Below are 12,014 nucleotides of genomic sequence, written 5' to 3'. Positions count from 1 at the left end.
TTTTGTGGTGTTTTCCACAGTGCCGATCCAAGGAGCTGTTCATTTTATCCTAGCCACATTATCATGGCTACGTTCATGTACCATCATTTTTAAAGTATGGGAGCATTTAGTTTCTTTTAAAAATGCATATTCTACTAAGGCTAAACTGTAAAGTACTGCAATTCTAAAATATGGTTTGCTATGAGAGGGAAACTCAAGATTTGTAATGTACACTGACAGTGATGATTTCAGGCTTAAAAGAAATTAGTGTCCTTAGAAAACTTAATGCTATAAATTTGTTAGCAAATATCTAGATTTTCTAGTGAATTTAAATAAATGTCTATGCTTTCATATTACCTCAATATTTTTAACTTTATATTTGAGATATGTTTATATATAAAAAGCAAATTATGTTGAAAATTTCAATACTGAACAAACTTTGTCCGGTAAGAAGAACATGAATCAAAGTTTCATAGTACTTGAAGAGAAAACATTGTTATGCCAAAGTGGATAAGGATTGATAGAAATTTAAGTCTTAGGCTTCCTCGAGACCTAGCTTCATGCTACCAGTGTTATGAGAAAATTAAAAATATATGGTTAATAGCTTCCAACTCTACAACATATTATATGGAGTACATACTTTAACCTAGTTTACAACATATATTTATTATGTCCACTGAAACCACAAAAACCAATGTTTAATTTTACAATGTTTAAGTCACACACAGGGAAATGCATTACAAAATAGGATATTGTTCCTCAATGAAATATATTACAGGATAGGTCTCAAACGGCTCAGTGCAAGTAGTTTACCTGAATGACAAACCGTTGTGGAATGCAGTCTACAAGACACAGTGATGGTTTAGAGAGTTGATTCAAAGTTTGTCAAAACTGAAGAGACATTTTAAAAAAGACCCATTCTGGTTGTCTTAAGATTTTTGGTCTTTTACCTGCATAATACACCAACACTTGTAGAAAACTGAGAATAATAAGCAGCTTACACTCTATATCTTATACACAGCATGGAAATGTTCATTATTATTTACTACCATGAAAATATGTTTCAAGGTTATACCCTACTTAGGTTTAGTACTTTTACTTGCAGACACTAATATAGAAATCAAATACTTGTGCCACTGCTTACACCAAATGGAACATATTTCTCTAAAGCACTTAGTTATCTGCAGTGCCTATTTACAAAGCCTGTGCATGATTTCTAATAGGTTATTGCTTAAATGTGAACAGATCTGTCAGCTCCTACATGTAGTAAGACCAACCAACAATGACATGCCTGAACGCATAATCCAAAAATACCATTTGAATATTAGTTGAACTTCTAGCCGCACAAAGTCACACAGAATATGATCTTCTAAATATACTATCAGTTTAAGTAGTGGTGCTTCTAGTAGACTGAGTTTTTAAAGACAAAGCTGAGAGACAGTCACTAAGTGTTTATTATGGGCATGAAACATATTGATGCTTAAGATGTATCAGGCCAAATATACACAATAGTTAGAATGAGATTCTGAGGGCTTAGAAAATGCTAAAACATGGGCTCATCTAAACATGACTTTGGTCTGACTCTTCCAAGTTTTGATGGCAACTTAAACATCCTCAAATGTGTACACAGAGCTTGTGTCACTGAACCCTGTTGATCAGATGAGTTTATGTCCTGAAATTTGAGTCTTGTATCCAGACTTGACAAGAAGGTTTGAGGTCTTGCAAATTGTAAAATCATGTTGAATAAAACAGTAACTCAAAAATACCACATTTAACAATTGATCATAGAAGATGTTAGCACCTCATTAAAAGTTAGAATTCTTCATTGGATTTGCAAAAGAAAAAAAGAGAGTGAAAAGAAAATTCCCTGTTTTTTTTCTATAAATGCAAATTTTCCTCACAGTGTTAGACTATGAGTGCCTTATAGAACATTGAACCATTCTTTTTCATTTGAACTAAGCCGTCCTTATGGACTAGTTAATGAAGCCACACTATTAAGGATCAAAGACAGCAAAATTATTCCTACAGTGCCAGAATATTAACTGGAATAAGGAATGTGTATGCTAAAGTCTCATTCTTGTTTAAAACCAATGTCTTTTAAGAGTTAATTTTTTAATTACATCACGGCACCAGCCATTGATTACATTGAATGCCTAGTTGATATGAACACCATCTGCATATCCATTTCTTGGGCTGACTAATGTGTAATTTTATATTTCAATAAGTTCCCATACTTTAGTTGAATAGAACACAATTGTGCATTATAGACTGATGTATGTCATGATGGCATAACCTAGTAATTTGCTTCTGTAGTTCTTGCTAACAGAGAACTATTATGAAGATTTTTTAAAGTGAAGAGTTAGTGATAAGTTGACCTACCTGTTTGATAAACTAAGCTATAGGTTGTTGGCAAATAAAAGAAAATAATAGAAAAATCATTCAAGTTTCTTTTCTGTCCATCAAGGTGACCAAGAACTTTGAATGTGGCTCTATTATAGCCTTAAGTGATCACTTCTGTGATCATGGATATTTCATAGCTTTGAAAGGTTAAAAAAAAAAACACAGGACATTTGTATGGCCTCAAATTGTGTTAGAAAGTAAGTAGTAGCATTATCCATCTTGGCAATAAGATTTCACACTCAACCCTAGACTACTCGCAAAATTCAGTCACTACTAAATTCAATGTTATTTTTACACATGTTGAACTCTGAGTACAAGTCTTCAACTTCTGAATCTGTCTGATGTCATTCACCTAAGGTAACACAGTGACCTTTTTAATAGGAAGAAGTCAGCTGGGGAAATCAGAACTGAAACTATGTCCATAAACTGTGTAGTGATGCAAGGGTGCTTTGCTTGATTTCTGGGATCAGATTATGAAATTATAGTCAACGGCAAGTGGGCAAGAGGGCATTTTCTGAGTTATCATTGACTCTTCCAGGACTTTTGGGTGATCATCATCTTAGGAGAATTGATGATAGTAGTAAAAAAATCACATACCATTGATAGACATCCTATATTTGTATAAACAGTTACAACCACTAGCATCAGAATCATTCACATCCAATTTGGATTCATCTGTACAATTCTACAGACACTAGAAATTAAATATCAATTTAAGAAGTATTTGTAAAGCAATAAAAAGACTTTTGGTTTTATTATCTTCATAGCCCTCAGAGGTTGTGCATACACAACTTTCATGTAATATATCCACAATTCTTTATCTACATTTTTTTAGCAATGTGAATAAACTGTGATGGTTGATGGTGTTGTAGGCTCTATGGGAAACTTTCAGGCTATCTATGGTACTCAAGTTTAAAACTTGCATCTTATATGACTAAGCATCTTTAATATCTGTGACTTAAAAATTAGTAATGGGAGATAAAAGACCTATTAATAGTGCTACAAGTAATGAACACTACTTGTCATGAGATATTAAGTTTAAAATTTCCTTAGAAGAAAAATTCTAGTGTCAGAATATGGATTCACGAAGAATATATACACATACACATATGTGTTTCACGCAGAAAGCTTAATGTAAAAAAAATACAAAAGCAACCAGTGCTGGATATTACGTAAATTCACAAAGTGTACTTTATACACAAACACGAAGCATAAATTAAAAAGTAGGACAACAGCAAAACATTTTAAATATAGAGGAATTTGCACATATTTTCGTTAAATAAGAATAAATAATCTTATCACACAAATTCACATATCAGTTGCAAAAATAATAAATTACTTATTTTTCAGTGCTGCAACCTTTTTATTTTTGTTATTTGTGATTCATCCCTTAATTCTTACATTAATGGGATAAAACTGTTTCCACAGGAAGGCAAAGAGAGTTGAATTTGTTAAATAAAGTATATCTTTTATATTTCTAAACAACATGTCAGGGCTTTTCTACTCTAAAGGAAATTAATGTAATTTTCTTCTGGGCTCCCTTTGTACTCAGCAAAACTTATTCTGAAGTACTTAGTTATTCAACTGAAATTACAGTCTCATGAACATGAGCATTTTCAGACAAACTAATTTTTTTCTTCTTTTTTGAGCATCCCAAATCTTAGATTTAAAAACTTTTTTTTTGCAACAATAGAAAGTGAAAACAGTACAAAATCAAACTGGACTGTATTAGAGTCATAGACAATTTTTCCTGTGCTCATTATTCTCCATACTGAACACTCCATTTCTCTTTTCTCTGAATTTCAGCTTCCAGTCTGTGTCATTTTTCTTAGGAGTTTAGACATATATTTTTAAGTCGATCTGTTGATGCTCATTATAAAAAGGGTAGAAAAATCTCCTTAAAAACATGAAATAGTGGTTTATTTCTTTCATCTCCCTTAAGATAATTTTAATGAGATTTGTACCACTTCATTATTTGAAGTATTACAAATCTTATTAAATCTGATAAATTCGACTAAGAAATCCATGAATACAGTATAATGAAGTAGAGTAGGAGTCAACCATGTTTACTCTTCAATATTAAAATATTGCTGGAAATATAACCACAAAATATAAAAATGAATTTTGTCACATTTGAGTTACTTGATTAAATTATTTTTGAAATTGAAATGGTAACATTGAATGCTCTTTGCACAGTCAAATGGTGAGTGTGATTTTTAAATTTATTTTTCTGACCTATTTGACTAGTTTTGCTCCCTGCCCTTAATATTTGGTGATCAACATCAAATATTATTACCAGTCTTGTATAGGCCCCATTTTTTGAAGTGGTAATTTGTTAAAATAAAATTGCTCTGTCTAAAGCAAAAGGACTCTGTGAATCCAAAGAACAATTATTAGTTTTGTAAAATAAGTATGTTCTTTAAAATAATTTCTTAAGAAAATACTGAGAACAACACATTCAGTTTTCTTGCCCACCAAAATATATGTGAAATCAATTATTCAATTCATTTATATTAAAATATCTTCTAATAAAAATAAACTCTCATAAGGTTAGTGGAACTCAAACAATAATTCCCTAGAATCTTTTTATGTAAATCTTTAACAATAGGCACATTTGGTATGATAATTATAAAATTTTATATAAAACAATTGGCTTTGCAATATTTCACAAAGAAAAAGAAATCTCGAGGGAATAAATATTTTGGAATTTCTGAGTTATAAGGTTGGGGTATGCAGTTTATAGCTAAGAAGATGATGTTTTCATGTGCATGATTGTAAGGTATTTTAAATGCCTAGTTAAACTTATAACCTACTTGAACAGACTATGGAAATAAAAGCAACAAACTTTCTGAAAAATAATTACCTTTTATCACTGAAAACCTTACTAGTTACACCCAAACACTTTCCAATTGGGAAAACTCTTCAGTACAGTAAAATTATACTTACATTAAAAATTTAATAAAATATTGCCTCTGGTGTGGAAACAGCCTTATTAATGTTAACCACTTTTTTTTTTTTGCATTATCCACAGCAATGGCAGTTATGTCTTCTAGACATGGCTAATTACCAAGTGATCTTTAATATTCCTATTAAACCAAGTCAACAACAAATACAAAACATGGTAGGTCTTTTGGAACCCTTGAATATAAGACACAAGCAAAACCAGACACATGTTATAGGCTTTCTGGTAAGAGGTATACCAGTGTTGAAGGTGTTGAACGGGATAGAAAACTCTATGCTGTGGATTCTGTAAATGTAAGACACACTGCGAGATGGCAAATGGGAATAATAGAAAGAGGAGACGGTTGTGGAAATATAACTTGAATACGCAGTGGCATCTGTGTTTTTTTCTTTTAAATTTAAACATGAGGAAACTGACTTTCAGATTCTTGAATATTGATCACATATACACAAAACATCTTGATCTGCTTTCTATATTAATTTGGCTGAGAAAAATACAGACAGTCAAAGGTTTAAGTAAATGGACCCATGTGTGTATATAAAGGACTAGATACAAGGAGGTCCTTTTCCTTTTCAGAATTTCCCAGAAGATGCTTGCTGTCAAAAATGGTTTGGGAATAAGTTTCCTTTCCTATAGTTAGAAAATATACTAAATCTTATTAAAACAGCAGCAAGTTCTTAATTTCCAGTAAAACATCCACAGCTCTTTCTGGAAACTAGAAGGAGTTGAAATAGCTGCAGACCTACTTTGGTCAAATACTATTTTATAGAAATATATATTTTTAATAGAACCAAGTGATATAAAGTGACATACCAAGGGAGAATGTATTTACAGACAGTAAAAATAAGCTACTGTATATCATGGGTGAAAATGGTCACGATGCCTTGGGAGACATTCTGTAAGAGGTAGGTGACGAGGGGAAGACTGCTCTGCCATCTTCAAAGGTCCCCTGATTCTACATTCATCGCGATTTGTTTTTGTTCTTGTAGGCCCAGGGGGATGTTCAATAACAACCAAGTCTTTCTGTATTCCAAGGTCACCATCGCCACTTGAAGCAGTGCACACCATTTGGTCGCGGAGAGCAGATTCTGCCCATAACTCGACTCCTGGTGACCATGACACTGGAGCGTGACTCTGTGCGTCGGGGAGATATGACGTTCACCAAAACCTTATTGGCGAAGAATCCTCCAGTCATCATTGTGCGTGAGGGCACACCCACAGGCTAACATTTCTTCAGCAAACATTGCTTAAATGCAGAAGGCCTCTGAGACAGAAGACAGCCCTTGGCTAACTTACGGTTCCCATCCTGGCACTGCACCGTCCTGGTATGCCAACCTGTATCACAGGTCCTGGAGCAGGCGAGCCACGGGCCCGTCACCCACTGCAGTTGCAGAGCGTGCGAGGCCACTTTATTGCTGCTGTGGCTAGTGACCGAGTTTTCTTTTTGAGTGGACTTCTTGGGAACAAAAAAACTGTACCGGACGTCTAATGTTTTAGTAGGGTCTGTTGCCAGAATTTGCACGATTAGAATTTCTTTTGTGGCTGAGTAGCCCATCCCATGCAAGAAGTCATCCCTCTGGCTCCACCCGCTGTAGTTCATGACTGTGCCATTGATGTCGATGATGGTCTCTGAAGTGGAGATCATGTACTTTCCGTTGATCAGGTACTCACCATTTTTCTTTTTCAGTGCTAAGTAGGCAGTGAATCTAGTCTGGTCTTTGGCTTTGAACTGTCGAACTTTTATGTGGGTTGCCCCTTCGGGGATCCTCACAACGTCAGTGTAACCCTTACTAAAGGGAGGAATGGACAGAGGAGAATCAAGGGAGGGAGGGCAGGAGGAAAGAGAGAGAGATAGAGAGAGATAAAGAGATTAAAAAAAAAGAAAATAAGCAAACTCTTAAATAGATAAACAGAAACTCTCTAAACAGCTTCCTTCATCAACAAAGTTTTAATGTAGTTAAATATTAGTTTGAATTGTCTTTGCACATTAATTTTTATGACACAGTATAACTGCAATTAGACTATTGTATTAACGTACATTTTTTTGACATGGGCAACTATTGAGTATTCAAAATTATGATGATGTTAACAAGCTGCCCTTATTTTTAAAATGCTGAGTGTGGTGGTGCATGCTTATAATTTTAGTACTTGGGGGGCTGAGATAGGAGGATTGCAGAATCGTGGCTAGCCTCAGCAACTTGTAAGGCTCTCTGCAACGTATTGAGACCCTGCTTCAAAATAAAGAATAAAAAATTGGGCTAGGGGTGGAGCTCAGAGGTAGAATGCTCCTGGGTTCAATTTCCACTACTATAAAAAATGTATGCCAAGTTCAGTTAAAGATGTATATAACTACTCCCATTCTTATAAAATACTATCATATTTACACAGCTACATTTACATTTACATTCTTTCTGGCTTAAAAAAGGATATGCATAAACACAATCAGAACAACAACAAAAAAAACTGTCCTCAGGTAATCTCATAGAAATATTTACTGTTTCTTAGACTTGACTGCATACTGGAGCCACCTGGTGGGCTTTCCTAAGTTCCTAAGGCTATTTTCCACTGGAGGTTAACTAAGTTGCCATCATGCTGGGTGGGTACTGATGGTGGTACTCTTGCAGCTTCGACACTGCTTTAATGTACTGACTTGTTCAAGGATGCAGGTTTACTTATTAGTTGGTCCAGAGATAGTAGAGGCTCTGCTTCCATTTCTACTAAAATTCTGGATGTCATGGGGCAGAATGCTAAATGAAAGTTAATATTCTATAATTGGGTGACAATAACTCATTACTATCATAAATGAATTTTGAATGCATATCCTAAATTCCTTTGTCCTAAATCCATATCCTAAATTCCATAACGCATTATGAAAAGTATGAATCTGGCATGACGGTTTGTGCCTAATACGATGGGTCTCTAAAGATTCGTCATCTGCTCAAGAGCAAGGAAAGAAATATCTCCAATAACTATACACCTGCAGGAAATGACGGGATAGTTGCTAATCAGGCACCACGGGACTATACCAGCAAGGAAAAGGAGTTAGTCACCTTTTGCCAAAGTCTTTGACTTTATAAGTCATTTCGTAGTCGGGCCCCCTTACATTGACTTTAAATACTTTCCCAGTTATTTAATAGAAACGCCTTGTGCAGTTAAATAGGAATTGCATGTACAGTTTGCTTCCTGTGAAAGTGAATTGTCTAATTTTCATTTCTTATTGAAGGAGAAAGGTTATGGGATCATTATCCATGCACTATATCTCCAAGTGTGTCCCCACTGCTCTGGCAGTGCCTCCAAATTGGCCGAAACTCATTCCCAAGGCAGTTCCCTCTCTACTTGGCAACTAGTCTACAGCAATTGCCAGACCGGCATCATGCCTTCCAACAGAAATAATAATAAAAAAAAGACTAGTTGCTGAGCATGTCTCAAATTCTGTCTTAGTTATTTTTATTTTTATAACATGTTATGGATAAGACTAATTGTACTTAATATTGGTGGATGATATACAAACCACAGTGGCTTTAAATGAATCCAGGAAAGATGGTAAGACTGTGCCATCTGACACAGAAAGAATGCATCGTGGGGATACAGTTGTATAGCACTTGTCTTTATCATGAATTTCTTTATATTTTCATATAACACCAAATGCACAAATATTATCTGTAAAAATCTTAAAATGTTATATTTAGGATTTTAAGAAGTGATTTATAACTTGTAGACAAATACATATATTATTAAATTAATTTTATTTCTAATATAGTTAATAAATTCTTTCCTTCCTCCTTTCCTCCCTTTCCCTCTTTTTTTCCCCTCAAGGTTTTTCTTTCTCCCTCTTCCCTTTATTTCTCTCTCCATCCCTCTTTTCCCCTTTTGTTTAACTCTGCTTAATTTCTCCCTTATTTCTATTGTTCTCTCTTCCTTCTTTCTTTTTTTGTTAAATCACAAAACGGCTTGCATATCCCATGACTTAAGTTATACCTTCCACTCTGCCCTGGTATGCACCCAGTAGATTCTGTTAAGATTAAACTTTATTGGTTCTAATTTCTTCACTTCAAAAAAAAGTTGAATCAATCATTTATAAGGTGTCTTGCATCTTTGAAATATAGAAAGACGCACAATGCGATTGGATGTTGAGGGTTTTTTACATCTATGACCCAGTGCAATGAAGCAAATAATTTTTCTTTTATTTACAAATAAGATAAATAATACCTATATTAACTCAGAATAAATTTCTCTTTTTATGCAAAATAAATTCTCCCCTTGTGTTTTTATGTCAGCCAAGATGATTTTTGTTTTTTAAGTTTTAAGTTAATACAATGATTAATCTTTTTAATAAACTCTGATTGTTGATTGAGTGTGTACACACTCTCAAATCAAAGATAATGCAGAAACTACATGAGGAATATAGCCCATGCCACTCAGAAGAAGAGCAGTTTTGCAAAGAATAAAAATAATTCTGATTTCTATGAGAGTTTTTAGCCAACTCAGCTCTCCTTTCTGATAGAATAGTATTTTATGCCAGAAGTTAGTAACCTATACACTTACACATTAAATGCAAAAGCAAGGAGCTGGGAGACATTGCTGCAAGTATCTCCTTATTGAGTAAATTTATACCAGAATAGTCCACTATCAAACAGGATCATTATCCATGCCACTGCAATTAACTCACATTTTTGCAAGAAGTGTTTTCTCAAGAATAACTGAGGCTAATGGGAATTTGGTTGTAAAAAAAAAAAAAAAAAACAGCTAAAATAGAAACTAGCTATCCTTTCATAACTTACTTAGATGTAGTAGGAATAATCCATATACAAGACCTCGCTATAGTGGTTGCCATCCTTTTTGAGTGTTCTAAGAATTTGACCCTCATGGCTTTTGTGTTGTTGATCTGTTTCCAGAAGCACTATGAGTTTCTCCTGAACCATTAAGGCCTTATTCATCTCTTCTCTTCCCTTCTCATATCCATTATGTATTACTGGAGCTGCATTAGACCTGCCCTAAAGAGAGCTTATGAGGTAATGTGAGTCCCTTTATCAATTTTGCATGTAAAGCTCTGTTCATTTCATACAAGGGCAAAGGTTCTATCAGATTACCTTTTTTTATTGAAGGTCCCAATAACCTTTGTACAGCTGGAGTTGTCTCCTCCGCACACCCCACACCTGTCATACTGCAGCTTCGAGCCAATGATGCCGTCGCAGCCGGTTCGTACACACCTCCCTCGGACACAGACAGAATTGCTGTAGGGCCGGCATTCAGTTCCATCCGTCACCTGGAACACGCAGGGTCATCATCAGGGGGGACATGCAAGCATTGCTACTTGGTTCCTTTAATAAGCCAAGCTGTCCTAACAGTTCAGTTTGATTGGAATAAATTGTACATTGAAAAACAAACGATCAATGAAAATACAATCAACCACTGATCTTTCAAAAGTCTCTAAATGAAACATGTTTGCTCTATTGGCAGTAAGATCTGGAGAGATCTAGGTAATGCTCTTTCTCTCTTGAGCTTAATTTCTAATGTGTGAGATGATCCAAGGTACTAATCTCCAGTTTTGTATGCATAACATGCCCCCCATAGTATAATCTTGGTTTTTTACATTGATCAAAATAATCTTTTTACTAAGTGTGTGGGGACTATCACTTCTGTGGACATTTAAATATAACCTGGCTTAAGGACACAAAGATTCTTTAGTTTTGCATGACTGTTATTGTAATAGAAAATTTGAAAATCTAGACATATTTAAAACCATGCCATGGTTGAAAAGCGTTCCCCACTGTGTGCTCAACTGTCAGACACAGATACAGGGATAGACTAGTGTAGAAAATGAATTCTGGGGCACTCAGGGAAATATGCACTGAGACACTAAATATATTTTAAAAAGAAAGGAATTAGAAACTGTTGCTAAATAGGTAGTTAAAAAGAGCATGTAGATAAACTGTGGCACCTGCAGGTGAATGTATATGAACGGACACACACACTCACACACACACACACACACATACACACACACACGCGCGTGCACACACACAAACATGCATTTTTGTACTTGAATTTATACAAAACTCTTCCTTTGCATATGTGTGTGAGTGTAGGCATGCATGTGTATAAGCAGAAATAGAATATACCTCAAAGGGCAAACAGTTCTTCAGACCTTTCTGCGCTATTTTCAGGTGATATTTTGCTTTCTCTGTATTTGTGTGCATGTGTGTGGGTAGATGCTAGAGAATGAAACTTGGGGCATTCTACCTCTGACCTATACCTTCATCCCTATTTTTGAAATATATATTTTATTTGGAAACAGGGTCTTGCTAAGTTACTGAAGCTGGCCAAGAAACTGTGATCTTCCTGACCCAGCCTTCCGAGTACTGGGATTACAGGCATGTGCCACCATGCCTAGTTTCTCTGTATTTTTAAAAATGAAAATGTATTATTTCATAATAAACACAACATTGTATTGTAACAATTAAATAAATTAGCTTAGTTCCCAATCACATTTATATCTGAAGGACAGTTTCAGAAGTGTTTCATGTGTAGCACATATTTGCAAGTTAGATAAACCACATTTATATATTGCTGTATAATACTAAAAGTATAATAAATCCTTGCAATATATTTAGAAAATGCTCATTTATGAAAAATATGAGATAATCACACACATATGTTCTTGTGTATGCAC

At 34.7% G+C, this 12,014-nt stretch overlaps 1 protein-coding gene across 1 annotated transcript in view; it reads right to left on the bottom strand.

The window, feature by feature from the left end:
* Positions 1-6,563: 6,563 nt before the first annotated feature.
* ADAMTS5 (ADAM metallopeptidase with thrombospondin type 1 motif 5) overlaps positions 6,564-12,014 on the bottom strand; it is a gene marked incomplete at both ends in the record, with an annotated part of 42,018 nt that continues 36,567 nt past the window's right edge. The window contains 2 exon segments of the mRNA XM_080696846.1: positions 6,564-7,131; positions 10,432-10,607. Coding sequence (XP_080552972.1) covers positions 6,564-7,131; positions 10,432-10,607 — 744 coding nt within the window.

This window comes from Muscardinus avellanarius (assembly GCF_963383645.1).
Source record: "Muscardinus avellanarius genome assembly, chromosome: 5".
In the NCBI taxonomy this organism is placed as follows: Eukaryota; Metazoa; Chordata; class Mammalia; order Rodentia; family Gliridae; genus Muscardinus; species Muscardinus avellanarius.
Note: the sequence above shows the minus strand (reverse complement) of the source record. Positions and strands in the feature narration are given on the sequence as shown.